This window comes from Mirounga angustirostris, unplaced genomic scaffold (assembly GCF_029215605.1).
Source record: "Mirounga angustirostris isolate CCGP_5_RB_7025 unplaced genomic scaffold, mMirAng1.0.hap1 SCAF_10, whole genome shotgun sequence".
Classification (NCBI taxonomy): domain Eukaryota; kingdom Metazoa; phylum Chordata; class Mammalia; order Carnivora; family Phocidae; genus Mirounga; species Mirounga angustirostris.
Genome location: NW_026991718.1, coordinates 84,086,208 through 84,112,973, shown reverse-complemented (window position 1 = coordinate 84,112,973; position 26,766 = coordinate 84,086,208). Strand labels below are relative to the sequence as shown.

The window sequence follows — 26,766 nt, the reverse complement described above, 5'->3', positions numbered from 1 at the left end:
AGGCTCCCTGAGAAGGGAGCATGTCTAGAGAAAGAGCCGTGTGATCGCAGAAGCAAGGATTAGGGATGCATAGGACAGGAGCACTGACCCTGGAGGCTTTTTCAGAACAGAGCTGACTCTACTGGAGGAGGATGGAGGTCTAGCCAATTCCTGACTTACAATGGTCAGCTTAAAGGATTTTCTGACTTTACAGTGGTGTGATAATAGTACACATTCAGTGGAAACCAACTTTGAATTTTTTTTGAAGATTTTATTTATTTGAGAGGGGGAGGAGCGGAGGGAGAGGGAGAAGCACACTCCCCGCTGAGCAGGGAGCCGGACACGGGACTCCGGGATCATGACCTGAGCCGAAGGCAGATGCTTAACCGAGTGGGCCACGCAGGTACCCCATACTTCGAATTTTTAATCTGGATCTTTTTCTGGGCTAGGGACGTGCAGTCCTGTCCTTTTGTGATGCTGGGGAGTGGCCGCGGCTCCCAGTCAGCCAGCGATCACAAAGGTCAGCAACCAATAAATGTACAAGCATTCCATACCCAGACTACCCTTCCGCTTTCACTTTCAGTACAGTACTCAGTAAGGTGCTTGAGACAGTCAGCACTTTATCACAAAGTAGGCTTTGTGTTGGAGGATTTTGCACAACTATGGGCTAATGTAAGTGTTCTGAGCACATGTAACGTAGGCTAGGCTAAGATTTGTGTTCAGGAGGTTATTTTATTAGCACTTTCCCTATGAATATAATATAGTTTTATATTGGTGCTGTGGGCCATCTGGGGAGTTTGTAAGTATGGGCAATGATGACCCCTCCTTGAGAAGCCGCCCGCCATTTCCTTAGACTCATGTCCAGGCTCCCGGTGTATACAGCCTGGGCCCCTCCCAAAAGCTGTCCCAGTTTACTTGTCCACCATCTGCAGAAGCAGGAATCTTGAAAGCAACATTTCTGTAGAGGACAGAAAAAGATGAGACACTCATTGCATCATGGGGAGCCCGCTCCTGGAACATGCGGTACCCGTGAGTAAGAGGTCCAGGACAGTGAAAGCAGAAAATGACAATCGTAAACACCTCATGAATACCCACTGTGTTCCAGGCACTGTTCTAATCACTGTGTATAATTAACAGACTTAATTCTTTCAGCGTATGGGTGAGGTAGGCAGTTATTATTCACGTGTGCAGGTGAGGGAACCAGCGCATGGAGTCCTGTGATCCCCCCGTTTCCCAGGTGCAGGGATCCTGTGCAAGGTGAGGAGGGGCGGGCGCCCTGCCAGGGAATACAGGAGAGGCTGGACTGTCACACCCAGATAGCCTGGAGTTGACCATGAATGGGGGATGGAAACTGTGTTTGCCAAGAGCGCTGGGTCCGTGTTGATGTAGGTATTTGAGGAGTGCTATTCTGATTCCAAGATTTTTGTTGGATTATAATTTAGAATTTTTTTTATCCCATTCAGTTTTTGTTGCAAATGTAAACATAAAATGCAGAGGCAGCAGATCCAAGATCCCCCACTCTGTTGAACTTGGAGCCGTGGGGAACTCCTGCAGTGAGGCTCTGGCCTATAGGTGCTTTCTCGCCACAGTGTTATCATGGTGACCCCTGAGCACTTGGGGGGGTTCCGAGAGGGATGAGGGCGGCTGCCAGCTGTGGCAGGAAATTGACAGGCAGCAGCGCTGACCGGAACTTTTGATCCTGGGGCTGAGCCAGACCTCTGGCATGTACAGTCTTCCCTTTGCATTAAGTCAATATTATTTGATATGAAATCAAGGCAAAAAATCCCACTCTTTTACTCTTTTAGTTCTTTGTGCCAAGAGAAGTTTGGCCTTTACACTGAAAAGTCCTATATCTCCTTAAATCCTGTTTTCCATAAATACCGGTGTTGGGGGGCAAGGGTTAAGACCACACATTCCATGTGGCAGAGAGGGACATCTTGTGCAGTATTTATGCCAGGGCTCTGGTCTGGACCGAGGGGAAAGAACATGGATAAACAGGAGTATCTTTATGCTGGGATTTCACTATATGCTAAATAATCACACAGATTCACAGCAAGAACCAACCTTTTGTTTTATTTTATAGTTTTTTCAAAGCTTCAGGGTGCAACTCCTTGATGGGTATCTTACTAGTTCAGTAAGGTGTGGCTCTGGCACAGGGAAGCAGTTGGATGTAGGAACTTATATTTAAAATAAAAAAAAAAAAATCGGGGAGATATAAACATTCAGTTGGCTTTTATGTGGATTTCCCCTTTGGTAGGAGATTACACTTGATTTTTTTTTTAATTTTAATTTTTCAAAGATGTTATTTATGGGGGTGGGCACAAGCAGGGGGAGGGGCAGAGGCAGAGGGAGAAGCAGGCTCCCTGCTGATCAAGGAGCCCGATGCAGGACTCAATCCCAGAACCGCGAGGTCATGACCTGAGCCAAAGGCAGACGCTTAATGGACTGAGCCTTCCAGGTGCCCCGTACTACACTTGATTTTTTTGATGGAGTCTGAACAATAATTTTGGGTGATCTTGAGTTGTTCAATGTTGACACCGTTTCCTTTTATATTTATGTATCATCTGTGTGTTTTTCAGGCACAGTGAAGACCTATGGGAAGTTGGTTTGTGGCTAGTGTAGCTTCAGGGTTGTTGTTTTAAGAATTGAATTCATGGTGGGGCTGAGCTCGCCTCAGTTCTACCCCACCCCTTGCCCATCCTTTTCCCAGCATAAAAATAACTCCTTGTGTTCTAGCAGGAAGGCTGTTTTGGACCTATTTAAGGAAATTCTGCGAAAAAGGAAAACACTAGTTTGCTTTACTGTTTCCCTTCCTTGATCATTAATTTGAGCTCTTTTAGGGCTCCTGGCTTAGGCTATTTTTCTGGCCATGATTACAGCGCATGGCCCTTGTAAATGTTTCGGGATCACAGGAGGGTCACCTGGTGGTCACATTGAGAGGTGCAGCTCCCACGAATGAATGGCCCTGCCTTTCTTTTCTCCTGTTTTCTTCCTCTCCGTCCCTTCAGCTTAGATTTTGAATGTAATGCTCATTTTTGGTGTACGTGTTTTACAATGCAATTTACATCATTTGAAGGCTTCCTTCCCCCCTGGGCTGTAAGGGTTAACTTTGCTGCTCTGATATTATTCAGTATTTTTGTAGCACTTCTCATTCTGATTATTTACGCTTGTTCTAAAATTACCCCCCTGCTCTCCTCTTCACAATTCCTTATCCAAATAATTACTCAATAGCCTTTTTAGTATGGAAACTGGAGTCACTGTCACTAACACTCCCAGCAGAACACATTCTCATGGGAAAGAAGAGCTGTTGGAAATACTGATTTCGTAAGACTTCAGGTTCTTCTTAAACACCATGCATCAGTGGACATAGTTTTTAGGGCACACCTTAGCCTTTCCAGGTGGGATGACCAGGAAGCTGCAGTCAAGCTGAACCCCAGATGTGAAAACACCAACAAACCAGATGGAATAGCTTTTTAGATGAAGACGCCCCAGTCTATGGCTCATCTCTTCACTCAGCTCGCTTTTAGTGAGCACAGTTCCCAAACTGGCCCCAGTCATGGTGGGGAATTGGTTTTCCATCACAGATCCCCAGGCCCATCTAGCCCTTCTGATGCATTAGATCTGCCTGGGAATCTGCATTTGTGTGTGCGCATAGGTAACAGGGTGGGGGCACCCTCCTGCCGAGAGCAAAGCTGTGTGGAGAGCCTAAGGAAGAAGAAGGATCGCTTGTTCTCAGGGACTTTTCATCTGGTGAAGAGGACGTGTGGGAAGCTCTGGATAGGGCAGAATGCAGTAATTAACCAGTGGCATGGGCAGCGGGCGGGGAGGGTGATTGTCCCTGACCAGGGCGTTCAAGAGGGCTCCCCACACAAACTGACATATGACTTGAGCCTCGAGGGAGAAAGCGTGGGCTCCTGCATACGTGAAGGAGACAGGGAGCGGGTTGGCAACGTTTTCGTCTTGCTTGATGTCAGACTTACGAGGGACGAACTTCTCTAGTCTCTGATGCACTGAAAGACTTTCTTCGCTGTAGATGTTGTCACCTCAAGAGTAAAAACAGTGCTAAATGATTTATTCTGTGAGATCACGACCCATACCCTTGATTTAAATGGTCTTTGGGAAGCACGTGGTGGCGGCACCTTCGTGAGCAGGTATCTGAAGGGCGCCAGCTCCAGGGGCCAGGCACGCTGGCATGTGCTCTCCTGGGTGGCGCTCAGCTCCGAAGGCCTGGCCCCCTCCTGCTCTAGAGTGGCACTGGGGTGTGATGAGGTGTGTTCCAGGGAGGAGGTGCAGCACGTGCGTGTGGAGTTGGTGGTCTGCTGCACACACCTGCAGTCCTTGAGCTCTGAAACAGGTGAGCAGGGACAGACCCGTGCTCTTACTGGTCCTGTCTGTAGGCTGCAAAGGGTAAAACAGCCTAAGAAGGATGGCATTCTGTGAGACCTGGCTTGTTAACTTATACTTCACATAATAAACTTTTTGTTTGCTTTTTATTTGTAGCTGTTTATCAACTCAGAATAACTTGCGGGGGGGGGGGGCGGTCAGAAAGCATTCACAGGATGTTCCTCTTAATGAATTTGCATGTTAAGACTAAACAATTTCAAAAGGTTTTGGGTTTTCTTAGTTCTCTTGAAGAAAGATTAGTCTTTCGAAAGCATGGGTGCTTTTTAAATCAGTAGTTTTCAGATGTGGCTTTAAAAGTGTTTGTGTGGTGTATATGTACATCTGTGTATGTATATGAGTGTGTGTGTATATATATATGTACATAAATATATCCACCTGGAGTGTCTGCATCTGGATGCCAGGGGTCCAGGTATCCCTCATTCAAAAGCTTCACTGGGTAACTGCTGTATAGCAAGGATTGATTGGGAATCTTGAGTGAGTGGCAGTGGCTCAGGAGCCTGATTTTAGCTCTTATATTCCCAGGGTAGAGAAAGGGAGGAGAACAAATATATAAACCCAAAGCATTCATTTTGACTTCAGCCTTAGTAAAACTTACACCCCTTTTCCACTAATACTCTTTTCATCTGCTTTTACTGCTCATGAGTATCTTAGTTTTTTTGCCATCCTGACCATTTTCAAGGGTACTAGGCAGTAGTGGTAAACATATTGTGTTAGAACAGATCCCCAGAACTTGTTCACCTGCAAAACTGGAACTCTGAACCCATTGAACAATAACGCTCCTCCCCCAGGCCCCGGAACCATTGATCTACCTCTGTCTCTGAGTCTGATGACCCTAGGTACCTCATATAAGTGGAGTCCTACAGGATTTGTCTTTCTGGGACTGGATTATTTCACTTAGGGTAATGTCCTCAAAGTACCTCCCTGTTGTAGTATGTGACAGAATTTTTTTTTTTTCATTTTAAGGTTGGATAACATTTCTCCGTGTGTGTGTGTGTGTGTGCACACGCGCACGCACTGTATTTTCTTTATCTGTTCATCTGTCCCTGGATGCTTGGGTTGCTTCCACTAGGTGGCTGTTGTGGACAGTGCTCCTGTGAACACGGGTGTGCCAATGTCTCTTTGAGGCCCCGCTTTCAGTTCTTGGGAGTATATACCCAGAAGTGGGATTCCTGCTCTTATGTTAATTCTGTTTGTGTACTTTGAGGAATCATCACGCTGTTTTCCATAGTGACTGCACCATTTTGTATCACCACCAAAGTGCGCCAAAGTTCCACTTTCTCCACATCCTCTATAGTACCTGCTATTTTCGGTTTCCTTTCTTTTTTCCTTAATAGTAGCCATCCTAATGGGTGCGATGTGATACCTCATTGTAGTTTTGATTTGCCTTTCTCTGATGATTAGTGATGTTGAACTTCTTTCCATGTGCTTGTTGGCTATTTGTATGTCATCTTTGGAGAATTACTCATTCAAGTGCCTTGCCATTTTTTGAGTCACTCGATTCTGTTGTTGATTTATAGGAGCTCCTTATATATTCTAGATATTAACACCTTTTCGTATATATGACTTGTAGATATTTTCTCCCATTGTGTAGTTTGCCCTCTTACTGTTGATTGGGTCCTTTGATACTGTCAGAAAAGTAATGAAATTTGACGTGGTTCCATTTTTCTATTTTTGCTTTTGTTGCCTTTGCTTTTGATGTCGCATCCAAGAAATCTTTGCCAAATCTAATGTCCTGCAGCTTTTTCCCTGTTTTCTTCTTAGAGTTTTATTGTTTTAGGTGTTACGTTTTGTTCTTTTTGTTTGTTCTAAGTTAATTTTTGTATGTAGTGTAAGATAAGGATGCAACTTCATTCTTTTGCGTGTAGATAGTCAGTCTTCCCAGCACCGTTTGTTAAAGAGACTGTCGTTTCTTCACTGAGTGGCTTGGTATCCTTGTTGAAGATCACTGAACCATGTACACAGGATTTATTTCTAGACTCCATATCCTTTTCCACTGGTCTGTGTGTCTGTCTTTATGCCAGTAACACACTGCTTTGATTACTGTAGCTTTGTATTGTTTTGAAATAGAAAATGTAAGTCTTCCCACTTTGTTCTTTTTCAAAATTGTTTTGGCTAGTCAGGGTCCCTTGAAATTATGTACGGATTTCAGGATGATTTTTTTTTCTTCTGTTTCTGCAAAAATCACTGTTGAAGTTTTGATAGTGATGGTGTTGCAGAAGTATTTTTAAAATAAGAAGACTTTTTAAAACAATCACTTCAGGAGTTGGCCTGAATAGTCTTAGCCAAAAAAGTCTCATAAATAAATATCCAGAAGATGAGAGCTGCAGTCTTTTACAGGTTGTTCTTGCCTCCCTTGAGGTATGGTCACTGTATAGGAAAAGCCATTACCAGGTGTTCCATGAGCCTGTGCAGTTCCTAGAACCCTTCCCAAAGATACTATCTGCATAGAACCATCTGGCTTCCCCCTTCTCCTAGTCTTAGTGGCTCATGTGAACTGAGCCTCCCAGTTGTGTTGGGTTTGAAAGACTGAGATAATTAGGGTGAATTAAGGTAGAGACCAAGCTCACAGCCTAGAATATCATGCACTTGTGTGGAGTCACCACTTCTGTCCCTCTTCTGAAGATAAGAACCTGTCACCCGGCTCTCACCCCTGGGTGGGAGAGTGTGTTCAGAAGTCACCCCGGCCCCCAGAAGGCACTGCGGTGATTCCCATGCCATCCTGGGCATGACAGGAGATTTTCAGTGGGAAATGAGTAGTGAGTGGATGTGGGTGGGGAGGTTGGGCATTTTTGGGTGGGAAGGGATGTTTTCTGAGAAAGTTATATTGGAGAATTCACCATGAGGACAGTTTTTCCCCATTGGCCTGTTTTGCCTGTCGTTTCTGAAACCCAGCCCTTAATGTGCCGTTACCTAAAAGAGAGCAATGGTCCCTAGTTGGGAAGAGGGTGGGAGGCCAGGGAGGTCCCCGCAGGCCTTCTTGCTTGGGGGCTGAAGCTGTGTACAGGGAGGGTTCACTTTGGCAGCAGTGTCTTGGATCCCCCATGATGGTGATGATATTTTCTCTCACCTGGAGCTGAAGTGGGACGGCACTGGACAGACTTGGTTGTCTGCAGGGATGGCCTTGGGATACATGCTTCTTCATCATTGCTTCCCCGGGGCCTCTCTGCTGTGTGGCTGGTGCTCCCTGACCCTGGAGAGCAAGGGTCGGGGATGGTGATGTCACAGCGGATGCCTGTGCACGAGGGGAGTTGTGCAGAACCCAGTCGTTTTGCCATTCATAGCTTTAAAAACCGCTCTCCTGGGGCACCTGGGTGGCTCAGTCGGTTAAGCGTCTGCCTTCGGCTCAGGTCTTGATCCCAGGGTCCTGGGATCGAGCCCCACATCGGGCTACCTGCTCAGCAGGATGCCTGCTTCTCCCTCTCCCACTCCCCCTGCTTGTGTTCCCTCTCTCGCCGTGTCTCTCTCTGTCAAATAAATAAATAAAATCTTAAAAAAAAAAAAAATTTAAAAACCACTCTCCTGACTCTAGCTGAACTGACAACAGTACCATATAATGCTCAAAAAGCTCTGGGTTTGGATTTATATTGAACTGGGTTCAAATCCTGGCATTGTCATTATTCAGCTGCTTCACCAGCAAGCTTCTTAATTTCTTGTGTAGAACAGAAATAATGGTACTTTACCCTCAAAATTATGGTAGTAATTATAATGCATTATCAGCTGCTTAGTGTTTGGTGTCAAAATCTGTGTCCTCAAAATGTCTCCTGCTCAGAACTCCACGGTCTTCATTACCGGCGCAAGTTCAGACTCTACCCTGGTATTTAAAGTCTCATACGCTGTCGCCATATCGAACTTGTCACTTAGATCTTTCAGAGCCTCGGCAGAAATTCTTGTCCTTTCCTATCCCTGGTGCACAGCACCCTCATTCCCAAGTAGCCCAAGCGTGAATGAACTCCTAGCCCGTCTCTCTACACAGCCAGGTCCACCTAGAGGCCAGACCCCTCGCTCAGTCTCCTTCATCAGACCAGCATACTCCAGAGCTGGCAGTTGGTCTTTGTATCTCCGCCTGTGTCCTCCCTGAGATAGGCATTTGATGACTGAAATCTTGTTACTAACCTTGGTTTTGCTCATGAGCCACTGAGCAGATCCTCAATAAATAATCAGTCAACGAAAACAAACAAAAGCGACCCTCCAACTGTCATCTCAGGGTCTGGTTTTATGTACACAAAATATGTGAAAACAAAGCAAGTAAAGCATATTTTAATGCTTTTATGTCAGATTGGTTTTACAAATTAAAAACCTTGCTTGCTTTAGATAGTCATGCTTCATTCAGTGTCTGAAAAATCGGTCTTCCTTCTGATTTACATGCCGTATCTGGGACAGATCTCAGAAACAGTCAACTCGGTAATCAGATTGCCTCTGATTAGAGGAGAACAGGCCCTGATAGTTAGACTTGCTGTTTTTGTTTAAAGTTCTTCTAAATGCAAAAGCAAATTTGTTTTTATGAAGAATAAAGGAGTAACAACTGGAACTTCAGTGAAAGATATAGAAATGCCTTTATCATACAGCCTGATTCTTAGGAGTTCAGAATGTTTTTAGTGTTTTCCTTGGAAATTACATACTTCCATTTTTGTCTCCTTTAGTTGACCAGATATACCACCTGGCCTCTCCAGCCTCCCCTCCAAACTATATGTATAACCCCATCAAGACCCTGAAGACCAATACAATTGGGACACTAAACATGCTGGGTAAGTTGTCCTTTCCTTATTTCGCAGCTGTTGCTAGGAATGTTCTAGACAATTCCAGGCATAGGTCATTAACATTCTGTTAGAGTTTGATCTTGGTCTTTAGACCCCTCCTTCATCCCCTGTCCATGCTCTTTCAGAGTGCGTTTATGAGCCATCAGTTTTCACAGGGGGCACAGTCATAGTAACAGGTCTGCATTGCCTCAGTTAAATCCCCTGGGAGTGACCACCCGTCACTGTGACCATGCATCCTTCTTCCCTTTCCCCTGTGACATGGTGTGTGTGTGCCTCTGGGCTGGAAGAGGCACTGGCGACTCTGATCCAGGGTTGGGTTTGTGTGGACTGCACACAACGGCCTGTCAGGAGCGCTCCTGGGAGGAGCAGAAGAGCAGCCGACCTGATGAGGTTGTCCAAGCTGAGTACCTGAGTCTAGATTGAACTGTGGTATTCACTTTGAAGGTGAAAGGTGACAGCATGAACACCAGTAAAGGTGGCCACCCGTGCACGTTCACAAACAACATGCCTCAGATTTATAGCTGTGGGTGACATGTACATATTAATGCTTAAATTAGAGACATCTGAAGTTTGACACGGGTTTCAAAAACTAGGGGTTTGATTAGTTGCAAAGTGGAAAAAAGGAACCACTTTTTAAAATGTCAAGTGAAAAATGGATTTAATTATGGGAACATTTAAAACAGCTTCTATGAATGGATTTTGGTAAATATAGCACTAAATTTTCATTTGGGGAAGCTGGGAGACAAGGGATTGAAAGGGCAGCCGGAGATTGGTTTTCGGATCTCTCAGACTAAACATTCTGGGGGGTCAAGCTCCATGTGAAGTGAAATGATTCATTCTCCTAGTCTAGAAAGGGCATTTGTTCTCCTCTTTGTTGCAACCCATGCCCTGGCCACCAGATGAAACAGAGTCCCCACTTTGCTCCGAGGTGAGATGTTGGTAGAGCTGCTTGCTGCCTGTTCTTGCCGCCATCAGCTCCTGCCCCTGCCCATGCTCTCTCTGCTTCCCTGGCTGCCTCCTTCGTATCGAGCTAGATACAACTGGGGAAAAGCCACGAAGCCCAGGCTGTTTCAGAAGATAGCATTCATGGTGCAGTCACTGTGCCCAAGGCACTGTCCTGCCCTCAGATTAGGCTCATCCTCAGGCTCTTCTGGCAGGGAGCTTGGCCTTGGTGTTCCCTGGAGGAGGTGATATATGGGCCAGGCACCAGTGACACCGAGGAAGAAGGGATTGTTCCAGTGAAAGCTGTTAGAGTTCCAGGCGGAAGGGACCCTTGAGCCATGGCTGAGATTGGACCTGGAAGTCTGGAAGGAAGGGTAAACTCCTTTCAGGAACGACAAGGACAAAACCCGAAGTGGAGGGAGAGTTGCTAGGCGCCAGAGACCCTAAGCGGGACTTCGTATTCTGATCGGAGAGAGGTGCTGTCATTAATCATTCTGCACTTGAGACAAGATGCAACAAACCCCACACGGCCCCTTCCTGGTGGGGCCCTTCCCTGTCTGTGGCTCCCCCCTTCTCTGGGCCTGTGCTCGGCTTCTTCAGGATGAGACTTCTTTGTCCAGTCTCTGCATAAACACCTGGGCACTTGAGCGGCGCACATGGGCTCCCCTGGCTCCCCCACTGAGGGGTCTTTGTGATGATGCAGATGCTCTATGTCCTGAGTGTATCCGTGTCACTGTCCTGCTTGTGATGTCGTACTCTAGTTTGCAGGGTTTTACTGTCGGGAGGAACTTGGTAAACGGTACACAGGGTTCCTCTGTATTACTTTGTACGACTGCATGTAAATCTACAGTTGTCTTAAAAGTTTATTACAAAAAACAAACCAGCTCGGGATCCTTCCTTTTGAAACTACTATCATTGTGGTATAAGTTATAAAGCCCGTAAGTTCCATATTCTGCTATGTCCCTCTAACACTTTTTGTTCCACTGCACTGTGGCGTTTGCACAGATGATCTCCACATCCTTACTGTTCAGAGCCTGATTCTCTTGTTCTTGTTGCTCATCTTCCCTCTTCACAGCTCCCTGCTTCCCTCCCCCGGTGCTCCCACACCCCCCCTCCCCCAGGCCCCGCACACTGGGGCCTTTCTAGGTCGCCGGCCGCCCCTAGAAGCGTCTGCAGGTGGTGTGTACATGCACTTCACGGGCACCTCAGTGCATGGCACAGCTGGCCCCTCGGTCTGGTGATGTCTGTGCACAAAGGCTCCGTGAGGGAGTACATTCGGGAGACCCTGGGTTAAGCGAAGGGCAGTGGGTTTCTCTGGCTCAGGGCTGCTGTGAGCCTCTGAGGAACTGCTTAACACTGGGAGTTTGTGTCTGGAGGACTTTGCCTACTTATATGACCACCATAGAGCACGATGTTCTAGCCTGTTCTACCTGCAGGGGGCTTATGCAGGACACGGTTCAGAGCTGGACACAGGAATGTGGTGACTTTCTTTGGAGAAGGGGCTGTTGAAACTGAGCCTCAAGGAGGCAGGAGGACAGGGTGGAGGGGCCCTGCCGGGGAGACTAGCTCAGGCACACTCGGAACGCCAGGTGGCGTGTTGAGGAAGTGGCAGGTGGACCGGCTTGTGGGGGGGATAGTGGAAGTGAGGGTGCAAACGGCCTTGCCTTTGCCTACCAGCGGTAACCCTGAATCCACCTTCCCAAACTAACAGACTCTCCATTTGCCCCTGCCTCCACTTATCAGTATCGGACTGAATACTGTGATTCCGAGGGTTCATTTGTGTTTTTCTTTCTGGTTTTGTTTTTATTTTTGTTCCAGTGTAGATGGCAGTGTGAGTGGATGGTTCACCGTGCACAAATGATCAGAGACGATTCATACTAAAAAATTTCATAAATTGGCTACAAAAATGGGCATGCACATGTCATCTCCTCGTTTCCCTGAAGCTGACAGCTTCTCTGATCCTATCTTTGCTTTCTGTAGGACTTGCCAAACGAGTCGGTGCTCGTCTGCTGCTGGCCTCCACCTCGGAGGTGTATGGAGGTGAGTGGCGGGGCTCCCACAGGGCACTGGCTCTGGGCCCATGGGACTGTCTTAGGTGAAGAAGGAAGCAAAAATGAGTCCAGGATTCCACTGTAAGAAGGCCCCACCTTGCTCTCCCTGTTTGTGTGCGAGGCAGCAGAGAGCCTTCCCGGCTCAGCCATCCATGTCTGCTCTCAGTGGGCCGAACCCCTTTCCTCCTGCTGAAGAACGCTCTTGGAGGACCGTGTCCTGTCACCTGGCCAGTAAGCCCCACCTCGGACAAACCCATGGAAGTATTTTTTCCATTCTGCTATGAAAAGACCCCGGAGATCATTGGTCAGGGATTTCTTTTGCCACTTTTTTTAGCTGGTCCATGTTATTCTTCGGTGTGAGCAGTGGGTGCCGTGAGCCTGACCCACCAAGATCGCAGAGCTTGGCCTTTGCTCGCTTGGCAAAGAGATAGGTGCTGATTGCCTCACCTGTTGTATAATGATTTCTGGAAGAATCTTAAGTAGGTAGTGCCAGAAAACTCCTGAGCCTGTTTTGCCAACCTGCAGCACTTCACCCCCGTCGAGGCCTTGAAGGCAGTCAGCATTCGGAGTGGGGTGAGGGCTGTGGTTCAGTTCACATTGATTTCTGTTCGGCCCCAAACCAACCAGTGCAGGCTTGTGCAGGTTTGTGGAGAACTGCTCAGTTGAAGCAGAAGAATCTGGACTCTGACATGGTGTAATTTGTCTACTGCACATTACTGTTTTGGATGAAGAAATGAGGAAGTCACGGGGCAAGGGATCACATAGGAAGAGATGTGTTTTTTTTTTTTTTAATAAGGGAACCGAGTGAAAAAAAAATAGAAACAAATTCTAAATGCAGTTCTGTTCTCTGTAATCCCTGTGAAAAGGTGGAGCACAATCCACTTTGAAATCTTGGCAGTTAAAAGCGTCCACCGCCAACCTGTTTGGCCAGTTGCTTTTGGAACGGGCATTGAGTGGACTTGCATTTCTTCTTCCTGTCCTTTCCGTAGCAAGACTTACCAAGGGATCAGTATGTTTCCCTTTATAGGGCATTGGATGATTCCCTTTTGCTTTCTGTGTGACAAGAGGAGTGGTGTTGATACAGTTCAAAGGGCTAAAGCTTTTTAAATGTCTCAAATATAAAGGTACTCCTCTTATTGGTCCAAGAGGGCACAATGACATGTTTTCCCTGTCCAGCCTTCTTCCTCCGTTGCCTCATTTATTATCTGCATATTTGATGACACCTCATGTTCCTTAGGGTTCTTAAATGACATCAGGGTGTAACTGGCTGGCTCCGGTGTTTGATCACTGCAGTAAACGGATGCTTCGTGGAGGGGTGATTGGTGGGTTACCCTCGCAACATACCGAGAAGGGAAGACTAATTGGAAATCAATTTCGACTCTAGATCTTTTTTAACGACAAGGTGTGGGGACTTTATAAAGCTGTGTCTTGAACCTTGGGCATCTGGACACCTCAGCCCAGGGGTGCCCATCAAGGAGTAGAGTCAGGGGTATGCCTGATCTTCTCTTTCTTGCCATTTGCTCAATTTATGACAGTCTCTCTGGAGTCTAGGTGGCCCAGCTCTTGTCAAAAATCCCCAAAAAGGTCTCTTGATTGTTACATCTGTGTGAAATTAAGTCACTGGTTTTCTTCTCTCAGGGAATATTCGCCATAGACCTTTTCTCTCATCCTGCAGTAAAACTGTGCCCCCCTTTTAAGAGAATTTTAAACCACAGCAGTGGCTAGAGAGGTCTGAGTCTGTGCCTTGATTCCATCACACTGCAGGGGAGTGCCAGCCTCCTGAAGGGGGCCGGCCGGCTTCGGCACCTGTGTATTCATGTCTCTGAGCTGCGTGGGTCCCATTGTCCCCATGAGCTGAAGTCAGATTTTGGCTTTAAGATAAGCAAGAAATGAATTTATAACATAGAGCTCCTGTACATTGTTCAGATTTCTTGGCAAAGATTTATACATTTTATACTATGGCTGTATGTACCATATACATAAGGTTTTAATTCACATTTCAAAAATATATTTGTGTTACAAAAGTATTTGTTACTAGGTTTCTTTAAATAGTCTGTCCCCTTGGCACATCTTAAAATGTGATTGATTTACACACGAGAAAAGCAGGAATTGGGAATATAAAATGTGTGCTAAAGGGTCAAGCAGTCATTTGCCTTAGGACACTCTGTCCTTCTGCCTACACAGACCAGGGTACTGATCGTCTCACTGAGGTTCTCAGTGAGCTCCTCAAGTTTGTTCTCATGTTGTTGGCACATGGGAAAGTCCACGTGTTCCACAGAGATGCTCTTAAAATTATTTCAGTAAGTACATGCTTTACTATGATTATTTTATAAAGTGGAACCATATATTCCTTCACATAGATTACATTTAATTATAGTTTGTATAATTAAATGTTAAGAACAATTTACGGGGGAGAGGGGAGACTTGCAATTGAGTCACCTTGGTCTTATAAGTTATTTTTTTCCCTGTAAAACACTGTCTTTACTTAATACGGGAGGTAAGAAGAGTGCATCCCTCTGGAACTGGGGAGAATGGACTGTGCCACATTGATAGGTATCTCCCCATTTGTAAATGTTTACCTTGGTCTTTCTAGAGCAATCTTGTGCATCATAAATATTCATCATTCAGAATGCATATGAACTTGATGAACACACAGTCTCACTTTCCCACACTCCTAGATCCTGAAGTCCACCCTCAGAGTGAGGAATACTGGGGCCATGTGAATCCAATAGGACCCCGAGCCTGCTACGATGAAGGGAAGCGCGTTGCCGAGACCATGTGCTATGCCTACATGAAGCAGGTATGGAGCTGCGTTCTGGGGGCTTGGGGTGTAGATGCGCAGAACGCCCGTTCCATCAAATGCATAGCGCCATACAGAAGTGAAATGCCGTGATTAAGTTTGCCCGACAGTGGCTACTGGAGAAGCTTAGTTTCCCACTACTATAAATTAATAGTATTATCAACAGCTTTTCCTGTGTATGTCCTTTTTTAAAAACGATTTCCTGGAGATAAATGCTCCAGTGTGGAATGCTGTTGCATGGCTATTAACGGTACATTTCTCTATTGCCTGATTGCTCACCAGCAGTTAGTAAGTGCTTCTGTTTTCCTGAAGCCTCCAAATCAGTGAACTTTATTATTATTATTATTATTTTTACTTTGAGTTACTTAATAGGTATAAAAATGAATTTGATTGTTTTAATTTGAAACTTTTTAGGAATTGTTATTTATAGTTATTTACTATTTCCTGATTTCTTAATTATTCATTGCCACACTGGGGGCTTCTCCCATGGATGACGTCATGTTGCGGATCTGCTCACCTGCATACTGTAGCAGAAGGAGCCCGTGAGACTGAGAGGTGGAGGGTCTGGGTTCCCACCCTGGCTCTGCCTCTGTGTGCCTTGAACCTGTGACCCATCTGTCACAGCACTGTGACTCTAGGCGAGGGCCCAGCTAGGCTGCGGTCACTGTCTCTGAGCTTGGACCAGCTTTCTGACATCCTCATGGACGTGCCCTCTGGTAGAGGAGGGAGGGCATGGGGGCAAATCATTGCAGACTGGAGTCAGCTGATGTGGCCTATGCTCCGAGGACTTAAGAGACTTGGATGTCTGTCCCTGAGAGCAGCATTCTGAGGCCGAGGATCCTGCCTGCCGGTGAGCTCAGATGGTCATGTTTTGCATGGCGGAAGAGGCGTGTCAACATGCCTGCCACTGAGTGTCCCTGAGCATCTTTTTTTCGCAGAAGAGAGTTGTCAGGAGCTTTTTTCCTCATGTCTTTAATGAAATACCAACATTAAAGCCCCATAGAATACTGTGCTGATGGAGGTATTTATTTATTCTGTCTTCTTTCTCAGAGGAAACACTGATTGCTTTCTAAGCTACTTTGAGCAATTGACTCATATTATCCATTCATTTTAAGAAACGTAAATGAGTTCTGGAAAGGACCTATCTTTATAGGACTTCAAGTCAAGTCCAGAATACTTGACTCCACAATTTAGGACGGTCTACCAGATACAGAGAACAACCTCTGGATATGTTGGTACTTGAGAAGACTAACCTGAGTGCTTGAGGGGCACGTGTTGCATTTTATTGCATAATAAGTTTGAATACTGTCGTGTTTCTCAAATGTTGGCTTGTGCTTTCAGTCTTGTGGTATTTCTTAGTGAGTTTTTATATAGGTTAAAGCTGGTGGGCAAATAGGACATTTTAATTGAACTCTTGGTTTTTATTAAATGAGTCTAGTGAGTCTCTAGGTAATACCTACTTCCTCAAGGTATGACCTCATGATAATTGTAGTATTTAGTAATACTATAGCCAGCATTCGTTGAGCACTGACTGTATGCCCCGAACAGTGATACACACCCAGGCACTAGCCATAGCCAGGGTTCTCTTTTCAAACACATACTAGCACTGCATCTGTACACGTCATCTGGCTCATGAGCTCAGGAATATAGCATCTAGAAAAATCTGGATCTGTCAGCATTTACATTTCTGTCCACAGAGGTCTTGGGAGGTTAATGGCATGGGTAGCATTGCTCTGAAAACTGCGAAGTCATGTTCCCATTAGCAGCCCCTTGTGTGTACAGTTGATCTGTGGCTAAGTGTCCCTGATAAGAGCCCTGACAGGAGGGTGTCCCTGCAAAGCAGGGGCCTTCCTTGTGAGGGACAGTCACTCACGGGAAAGCTGCCTCTGCTGTGGGATGTCTGGCTTGTGCTGCACACACAGGAGGCCCCAACAGATGATCGCTGCGGGGATGGAGGAGTCACACTGGTGGTCAAGTTAATAGTGTGCTTCTCCCTGGGACGCTGAGGGCTCTACATGTGGGAACAGTGTATGGATCGCTTCCTGTCACAGCACTAGGTTTGGGAAGACCTTGTGGAAGAAGGGCTCTGTGCTTTTTGAGAAGCCTGGGGTCTAGGCTAATTGCACCCAGTAGTCTGTAGATTCGGCTGGGCTCATCACATTGCTTAGCGCACCTGCTCAAGGACTCCTGTCTGCCTGGGGGAGTGTTACAGTCACTGTTGTCTGGGAATACCACCTGCCCCTTCGAGCTGGGACTTAGGAGCAGATGTGATGTAAGCCCCTTGCTCCATAGCACTGCTCCTGCTCCTTCTGGATGGCCTGAGGTCAGGGAGGGACCGCGCCCCTGGAGGGCAGGGTCATGTCTGGTTCTGGTGGCCACCCGGCAGACGAGTGGAGCTTATGCCTCTTGATGTGGGGAGAGCGTGGCCAAAGGCGGTGCCCGAGTTCTGAGAGGCGGGCCCAGCATGGGCTTCACACCGTCCCTCCCCTGGTATTCATCTCACAAATACTCTGCTCCCTTGCAGGGAGAGCCATGGGTCCAAGACCGGGCCCCCTTGGGGTTCTGTCTCCCTCCTTAGTTTGGATCCTTGCTGAGGAGGAAGAAACATGGGTGCATTTCCTGTGGTGGAGAGGTGTTTGTGTTCCTGCTCTGGCAGGATGCATGGCCAGGAACAGAAAGTAAGAAAACACAGACGAGCAGGAAGGAAGAAAAGTTGTTATCCGTAATCCCACCTAGACACAAAAATAAGGACAAAACCAAGGAAAATAAACCACCATGTGAAGATTGTGAAAAGGTAAACGTTTAAGACGTTAAAACAAATCTTTTTACTCAGGATTTTATTATTAGCTACCAGAAAGGGTGGGGTTGGCCCTCTCTGGGTGTGGCCTGGTATTGTGGTGGGGGGGGGGTCAGGGTTGGTCCCTCTGGGTGTGGCCTGGTTTCGGGGGGGGGGGGTCAGGGTTGGCCCTCTGGGTATGTCCTGGTCTTGAGGGGCCGGGGTTGGCCCTCTGAGTGTGACTTGGTCTTGGGGGGTCAGGGTTGGCCCTCTGGGTATGGCCTGGTCTTGGGGGTCAGGGTTGGCCATCTGGGTATGGCCTGGTCTTGGGGGGTCAGGGTTGATCTTCTGGGTATGGCCTGGTCTTGGGGGTCAGGGTTGGCCCTCTGAGTGTGACTTGGTCTTGGGGGGTCAGGGCTGGCCCCTCTGGGTATGGCCCGGTCTTGGGGGGTCAGGGTTGGTCTTCTGGGTGTGGCCTGGTCTTGGGTGGGTCAGGGTTGGTCCTCTGAGTGTGACTTGGTCTTGAGGGGTCAGGGCTGGCCCCTCTGGGTATGGCCTGGTCTTGAGGGGTCAGGGCTGACCCTCTGAGTATGGCCTGGTCTTGGGGGGTCAGGGTTGACCCCTCTAGGAATGGCCTGGTCTGGGGCAAATCAGACCTTCTTTGGGGTTCCCCCTCGAAAGTGACTGATTTTCAGAACTCTAACTTCTGCTGCCTTTCCTTCTTCCTTAGTGGACATAACCCTTCTGGACTCTTGAGCGCTCAGCACGGCGCCCTGCAGTCCGGAGGCTGTGCCCTGCAGGGCTGCAGTGGGTGTTGCAGAGGAGCCAGACCCTGTGGGCTAGGAGTGCCTGTGGTGTGCTGGCATCCTCTGTTAGGGCTCAGCCTGTAGCGCAGATCTGTTTAATCTCACCTCATTCTCATGACCCCTTTGAGGTAGGGCTGGGTCACCCATTTTACAGATGGGAAAGTGGCTACAAAACTTGGATTGAGCTCCTCAGCCAGTAAGTGGAGTTTGAATCCACACCTGGCTGTCCAGCTGCCGATGGCCCTGGTGGGGCTTGCAGGTGAGGAAGCTTGTCTCGGCAAGAGAGGATGCAGCTGCAAGTCCAAGGGCATCGGCACTCCTCTGAGGCACGCACGGTCGGTGAGGACACCCAGAGCCAGCAGTCCACGCAGCTCTGCTCTGGAATTACCAACCTCTCCTTAGAGCGGTGTGGTTAGCCAGCAAGGAGTGGTGTTGTGACGTGCTCTGTTCATAGTTAGACATATTCAGCCTTTCAGGACAGCAAGATAGATTCAAGACTTTAGGTGTGCGATTTGTGCTATCTGTCTGGAAACAAATGAAAAAAGAATGACCAGAGAGAATGGGAAACCATCATCCTTTGGCATATTTTTAATTAATTGTTTTAATAACTTTAACTCTTATTTTTTTTTTTTTTACATGATACATCCTTTCTTAAGTGTAAGTTGTCCCTTCATTGTGAAGGCCACATACGGTAGAACTTTTCTAAAGATCTAAAGGAAGGTTTTCCCTTTTCCAAAGGATTCTCAGGATTCTGAGTTCATTTTCATGTATGGAAATACCCTAATGTATTCTAAATAGAACTGGATTTCTCAGAAAACTCTGTCCCACATACCCATTTTCAAACATGTCCTTCATGGAAAGAGAAGCTCCCGTGAGTCTTCTTCCAGCGGATGGAATGAGTTGGAACCAAAGAGGATTTTCACCTTTACAAAAACATCCAAAAAGCGAAAGTAGTGTTCAAAGTTTGTTTTGCAGTGAGTCATGACAGAGGTGGTGACACCCCGAGCCCCTTCCCCGGGAGCCCCACTCAGCGTTGCACCGGGTGCCAGAGCCCTGACCTGTGTCTGTGAGCATCTGAGCTTAATCTCGAATTATTCCGCTCATGTTAGCAAGATGTATCTGCAGGTATCAGAAAAGCCTAAGAAAGGTTATTTTTGGGATCTGGGAAAGCTCAAAAATGGTTCCATGTAAGTTCATGGTAATTGCTTCTTTATTTTATGTCATTCCTGCTTCTGAAGGGTTTCATAGGAACACCCTACTTTTGGGTACCAGGAGAAACCTGTCCTTTGAACTTGTCAGGGAGGAATTAAAGTGCACTTCCTTTGTGCACTTGTATGCAATGCTTTTATAAATGTGGGGACTTTAAATGTGGGGATTTGTCTGCATGCTGTGGTCAGTGGTTGGTGTGTATTTGAGCTCCAGGCTGTGCATGAGTATGACTCTGGAGTCTGTGGCCCACCCACAGGGCTGGGTCTGCAAAACAAGCCACCCTTCATAAAAACGTAGATTGGCAGAGCAGAAAGACAGAAAACTCCAAAATCATCTAGTCCAGTGGTCTCGAGGTTTTGTTTTATTTTCCAGCATCAGAATACTTTTAAAAAATGAAATAGTTGGTATGTATATTTTAGTTCAAAAAACAGATATTCAGCAAGCAGCTAACAAGTCAAATGTTTGAAGATAGTATTCACCCTTTAGGGGTGAAGACCCAGTGTCGCCTTGTTTCCTAGCGCTGCCGCATGCTCGCCAAGTACCTGCCCTCCACACCTAGAAACTGGCAGAGTAGTACTTGACCCCTCCTGGCCTCGCTGTGAGTGTTGGCCTAGCCTGCTGCATAATGAACACTCCCGACTGATTGTTAAGACCAAACAGGGCCGTTGAGGGAGATTGCCAGACAGACACATAACTGCTGTCCCCTGACCTTGTATGGCCTTGTCCCTTTGGCATCACCAAGAGTGAATTGCAGCTTTTTAGCACCTTGGAGAACCATGCTCAGCAAGATTGCTCTGTGTTCTGTAATGGCCTTCATCTTCTCCCCAGGTAGGGAGCAGACCCCATTAGGATGCATTTAGGAGAGGCCATAGGGAAATTACACGGGTCAGTGTTCAGGGTCTCACAGTCCTGTTGCTTTCGTGATGTGTGTGCACTTCTCCTAGGGGCATGAGGAAGATTATGGAAGCACCACAAAGTCAGGCCCATTGTACCTGGGAGCACTTTTTGTTATTTCTCTGACCCCATCCCTGCCTTAGGTACCCCCTTCAGGGCAGGCTGCCTGCACCACGGAGTGGGCGGCAGATGGCCAGCTCTTGGTCAGCACCTGCTCCCTCCCTAGGCAGGGCTTCTGTGTTCCATCTTCCGGCACCTGCCATAGTGAAGACAGGAACTGTGATCATACTGTCTGGTTCAGTGGCTTGAGACAGTACTCACCAGGGAATGACTGCATTGAAAAGAGCTTTTGAGGGAGAGCCCATTTAATCCCTGCTGGCAACATTTCTCTCCTCTGGAGAGGTTTGGGGAGGGAAGAGTCTTTGTTCCAAACTTCACTGTATCTCTTGGGTTACTGCTGGTTGATCAGTCAGGCCTGCCTTCCAACTGCTCACCCCTCCTGGGCACTAGAAATAAGCAAGGAGACATTCTGATGGCAGCTCACCCTTCTGGGATTGTATATTATTGTAGCCTGGCCACTGTTTCTGAAGCCCATTTATCAGAGCAAGCCACGTGCTCTTTACCTGTGTGTGCTTACATACACTCACTCAAGGGGCGCCCTGAGCATTGTCTTCTCTCAAGTTGCTACTGGTTTTATGTTGCTGTGACTCAAACTTAGAAGAGTCGTCCAGATGCTTGATAAAAACTTCCTGATGCTTGGAGTCATGAGCAAATGACTCCTGATCCTCACCCGGGACAAAACCATGGACACAGTGAAACCCAACCATTCTTAATGACCCGGCAGTTCCTTTTCTGAATCGCTGTTGCGCGTACGTGTGTGAGTGTGCAGAGACCCTGCATTGTGCCATGGTGGAAATTCAGATGCACCAGCCTGGTAGTCAGCAGGACACTGCCCCTGGCAGATGGAATATTGAGTGTGAGTTAAGAGATTGTACATGTGTTTGCTCATTGGTCCTGCAGAGGAGGGTCTCCTCAAGAGGCATCGCGGCCTATTGGGCACCTTCTGGGTTTTCATTCAGGGAAGCAGGCTTTGGTTCAGATACTGACCCTTTGTTCAGGCCTGAGATGGGGAGTCATTATACTTGCCTCCAAAATGTGGATGTGAACACCCACTGGGCTGCCACCATAAGCATCCGTGTCAGTACCTGCTGACGGGTCCGCCCTCCCACTTGGAGCCCCTGCAAGATCCCAGGGGATGAGGGCTGATGAACTGTGCATGCCGAACGGGGGTGGCCTTTGTGTCCTGATGAAGCAGGACACAAACTCTGGGAGATGCCAGTGCGCGAGAGGAGAGCAGGTCTTAAGTTGAGTGAGCCTTGGGTTTATGTTTATTTCGTTTGCTTTGAGAGCTGGAGTTTTCAAAAAAAGCATGGTGGCTATCCCAGCAACTGTACCAGTCCAGAGGCGTTGTCCTGTAGCACCTAAGTTCACAATTCAAACGGGAAAACCAAAACAAACAAACCCGTGTACGTGCTGGCCAGTTCATGTCCGCAAACACAGCTTCTGTAAGGCTGTGTTCTGGAGTGTTGTCCCCGAGGACAGAGAAGTCCGGAAGATGACAGCATTTGATTTGTTGCAAACCTTGCATAGCCTCTGCAACATGCCCAGTAGGCATGTTGGTTTGACTCGTAAATTTGATGAGGTTTTTCCAGTCTATTTCTAGGATAACACCATATTCATCTACTTCTCATTCTTCATCTTCACAATTAAATGCAAATGGATACTTTCTGAGTTCTTTTCTGTTGAGATCAACATCTCTGCTTCTTTCTCCTCCTCCCCCCATTTTGGAAATACTCTCTGGTTAGTTCAGCAGAGAAAGGAGTTGATTTATTCCTGGACCTAGGATTATAGCTCATACCTTAATCCTAAGACTCTGAGTAGCTCATGTGAGCATTATAATGCATTGCTGGGAGGAATTAGCAAAAATATAGCCGTCTGGTTTCTAGAAGTGAGCTGCGTGCTGGATCCATGCTTCCCAACCGTTTCAGACCTCGGTGCACATAAAAGCTGCTCGTGTTTGTCTAGTAACTGGGACAGAGCTGAGGCTGCTGTGGGCAGAGGTGGCCAGCCGGGTGGCTCCAACCACAGGGAGGCAACCCGGGTCCTTGGGACACGGTACCTCATCACCTCTCACTCATTACACTGGTGGAGAAATCTGTGCTGAATCAGCCCTGTTAGTTGAGGGTTCTTTGGACCCCAGCCTGTACCGGACCTGAAGTGGTAGAATTAGAATAGAAAACTTTCGGGGTGCCTGGGTGGCTCAGTCGTTAAGCGTCTGCCTTCGGCTCAGGTCATGATCCCAGGGTCCTGGGATCAAGCCCCGCATCGGGCTCCCTGCTCGGCGGGAAGCCTGCTTCTCCCTCTCCCACTCCCTCTGCTTGTGTTCCCTCTTTCGCTGTGTCTCTCTCTGTCAAATAAATAAATAAAATCTTTAAAAAAAAAAAAGAAAAGAAAAGAAAACTTTCTGGATGAGTAGAGACAACAGTAACAACCACTGCTGTTCGCTACCAGGCCCGGGCCAAGGGTTATGCAGGGATTGGCTTCCTTTTTGTGAGCCCCGTGTGAGGTGAGTACGCTCCTCTCCCAAGTACAGTAGGGCTGAGCAAGGGTAAGTGGAGCTGGAGGGCTCGTGAGCCCTGGGGCCTCGCCCTGCCATCCTGCTTGCCCTCAGACTCCTGGAAAATGCACGTGTGTAGTCTAATGGGTGAAACAGATTAGGCACGCAGACGCTGTGGAAGTCCACTAATTCAGGGTGTGATAAAAACATTAATTTTTGATTCATGAAGAAGCAGCCTGTGAAATTAATAATTGCATGAGATAGTTTCAAGAAGGCTTTGGGGTTTAAAAAACATACTTTCCTGATTACATATTTGAAATATACTTTTCCTGATACGAAAGTAATGCATATTTCTTGTAACAAAAATAGAAAGATCTAAAAAAACACGTAGGGGCGCCTGGGTGGCTCAGTTGGTTAAGCGACTGCCTTCAGCTCCGGTCATGATCTCAGGGTCCTGGGATCAAGTCCCGTGTCAGGCTCCCTGCTCGGCGGGGAGTCTGCTTCTCCCTCTGACCCTCCCCCCTCTCATGCTCTCTCTCTCTCATTCTCTCTCTCAAATAAATAAATAAAATCTTTAAACAAAAAATTAAAAAAAAAAAAAAAACACGTAGAAGAAAATGAACACCTATAATCCAACCACGTAGATATAGCTATTCTCAGTGATGTTGGCACAGATCTTTTCAGGTTTTGTAGCTAGTAGCCCATAGCGGGCGCTGCATTGTCTTTAGTTTTTCACTAAAACAAGTCCGTTTTCTGTTGGGACAGATTGGGGGGTGTAGGGCAGTGTGCCGCTTTAAGAATGTGTGTCCCCCCTTATCCAGGATAACGCACTTGCTTGTTTTTCTTTGCATCAGCTACCAAACATTCATTGACCTTTAAAATCACTATTGACTGGTAAACCTGCACGAAATACCATGTGAAGATGATTATAAAAGAGTATGCACGGCATGGCCCTATTTGGGAAATATTTATTTACTAGGAAAAAAATGTTCTACAAACCTTTTTCCCCTTTTACTGCTTGCTGCCTTGCAGGTTCTCTGCCTTGCAGGTTCTCTGCTGGGAGGTCGATGGCCTGATGGGGGTGGAATCGAGGATGCATTCGAGTTTGGTATAACTCTGTGCAGTGTTCAGATTTGTTAGTGAATGTATTATGTAGACACTACCAGAAAGCCACTTTCATCTGGGAGCAAAAAGCAGGGCGTTTTCAGACTTGCTTTATGGGCCAGGCATCGGAAACATGAGGTGAAATGAAATGCATCCCACATCCTCTTCTCCTGTTCCAGGAAGGCGTTGAAGTGCGAGTGGCCAGGATCTTCAACACCTTTGGGCCACGCATGCACATGAATGATGGCCGGGTCGTCAGCAACTTCATCCTGCAGGCACTGCAGGGCGAGCCGCTTACGGTATGTGCCGGCCTTGGGGGGAGGGGGCGGGTGGGGGGCAGAGTTAGCTGTCTACCAGCAAGTGACAAAGGAGCAGTGCCTCTTGGTTCAGGCAGTTACTTTCCTGAGGTTGCCCCTTTGCCTTGGGTACATCCCACTGCCCTTAGTGACAAGGAGGGAAGGTGCAGGGCTGGGATCTAGAAGAGTGACAGAGCCTTGGTGGCCTTGCCTAGTTCGTGGGCTGCAGCCTGGTCCACGTGGCCCGGGCCTCGGGGTGCGTCTGCCTGCACCAGCCTGCAGGCAAAGACCTTTCTGGATGTTCTCCTGGCCCACAGGCTATAGCCAGGGCCATGTGTATCCTCGGTGCCCCTCAGGTTGCTGAGAAGTGAGGTATCTGGGGCAGGTCTTGGCAGTTTTCTTGGTGATGCCCAGAAGCATGCCCTCTGCTTGTCAGGCTCAACCTGGGAGCCTTCTGGAGCCCACCTTCTGGACCTCAGTGGTCTGGGGTCAGTGGTTTGAGTGTATGGTACAGGTGAGCACCCTCAGATACCCACCCTGCATTAGGGTGGGTGGCTCGTTCCACACACGTCCCCACCGCCCCTGTCCCATCCTCAGGGAGGAGTGGTCCTCTCCTGCTCTACAAAGGGTTTGCTGATTCAGTTCTGTTGGTTTTCTTTGGTTTAGCTGAATTCTTGGTGTTCTCTTCCTCTCCTCTTCTGCTCCTCTGTCCTCTTGCTTTTCTCATTCCTCCTCCTCCTGTCTGCCTCAGCATCCTCTTCCAGCCTCAGCATCCTCCTCCTGTCTGCCTCAGCATCCTCTTCCAGGCCTCTGCATCCTCTCAGGCTTAGTGTTTGGTGGGCATCCAAACACTTGTTTTCATCTTGTTACTCTGAAAACTGCAGGAGGGTTTGCTTATCAGCTGAGTGGGTTCCAAAGGGAAAGTTACAGCTCTGTGTCTGTACATATCCATCTGTCTGTCTCTCAGTAGAGTAAGGTTACTGTTTTCTGTTCAGTGATGTTCACACCCATTAATTCACTTCACTCAGTGCTCACAACAGATGTGTGGGGCCCAGGTTCTGTTATTAGCCCATGGTCCAGATGGCGAGACCAAAGCACGGAGGTTAGAGGAATCGCCCAAGCTTACGTGGCCGGACGGTGGCTGCCGGTGTCTGAGCCAGAGCCTCTGCTCTTGATCACTATTCTCCATGGTGCTCGTTTTTTCTTGGATGGGTTAGCTACATGGCTGCCAATTCAGAACAAAAAGCTTAGCCTGCTACAAAATGGTATGCTCCCCCCGCCCCCAGCCCAGGGCAAGACACGTGTTACAGGTGACTTTTGCTGAACACGTTGCAGGCGAGAGGTGAATCCATACCCCATCTCAGGGTGCCAGTGCCCCGCCCCTGCTCTTCCCTCCCCCTACCAGCTGCTAGCTCTGTGCCTCAGGGCCTGCAGACGGCCATGCCGTGGTCACCCTGGGTGCTGTCCTTCTCACACTGCATACTGCTACAGTGATACGGCCTGGTGCTCTTGCCCTAAGATCCAGAATCCGGCCCCGTCCACCTCTTCTCCCGCTTCCCCCAGCCTCACTGCCGTGCGCCCCCAGTTTATTGCCCCGGCCTCCTAGCCACTCATTCTCCCTGTTGGGGTCTCTCCACCCAGCAGCTAGGGGAGCCTCTGAAGAAAAGTAGCAGCTCCGGGGGGCTTTCATCTGCTGAGAGCCTGATTCACGGGCCCCCCGTGCACCTCAGCTTCAGCCCTGCTGCTCTGCAAGCTCAGCCCCTTGCTCCCACCTGTCCCAGGAGCACGCTCCTTCCAGGCCTCTCCCTGTTCAGTCATCCTCTCAGCAGGGAAGCGCTGAACCATTCTACATGTAATGACACCCAGCCGCCGCTCTGCGCCTCCTAACCGTGCTTTCTGTGGTTTTCATTGCACTTCTCAGCAACTGAAGTATTCTTTTCCAGCCCCCAGCCCCCTTTCGAGTGTAAGCGCTTTGAAATCAGGACCTGGTTTCATTCATGGCTGTGTCCGCAGCTGCCAGAAGGGTGCCTGGCGACCAGGCGGCCTGTGATAAATGCTGGTCAAGCTGAGGATCGGGTTTATAGTGGCCGCTTGCCTTTGTGATGAGCACAAGTGCTCTGTGGCTTGTTCT

The 26,766-nt window shown here is 47.9% G+C and overlaps 1 protein-coding gene across 3 annotated transcripts in view; it reads left to right on the top strand.

Moving 5' to 3' along the window:
• Window positions 1–26,766, top strand: part of UXS1 (UDP-glucuronate decarboxylase 1) — a 99,365-nt gene that overhangs the window by 56,555 nt on the left and 16,044 nt on the right. For all 3 annotated transcript variants that reach the window (XM_064572674.1, XM_064572672.1, XM_064572673.1), the window contains 4 exons: window positions 9,024–9,128; window positions 12,063–12,122; window positions 14,812–14,933; window positions 24,519–24,638. In XM_064572674.1, coding sequence (XP_064428744.1) covers window positions 9,024–9,128; window positions 12,063–12,122; window positions 14,812–14,933; window positions 24,519–24,638 — 407 coding nt within the window. The remainder of the gene's footprint in view (window positions 1–9,023; window positions 9,129–12,062; window positions 12,123–14,811; window positions 14,934–24,518; window positions 24,639–26,766) is intronic.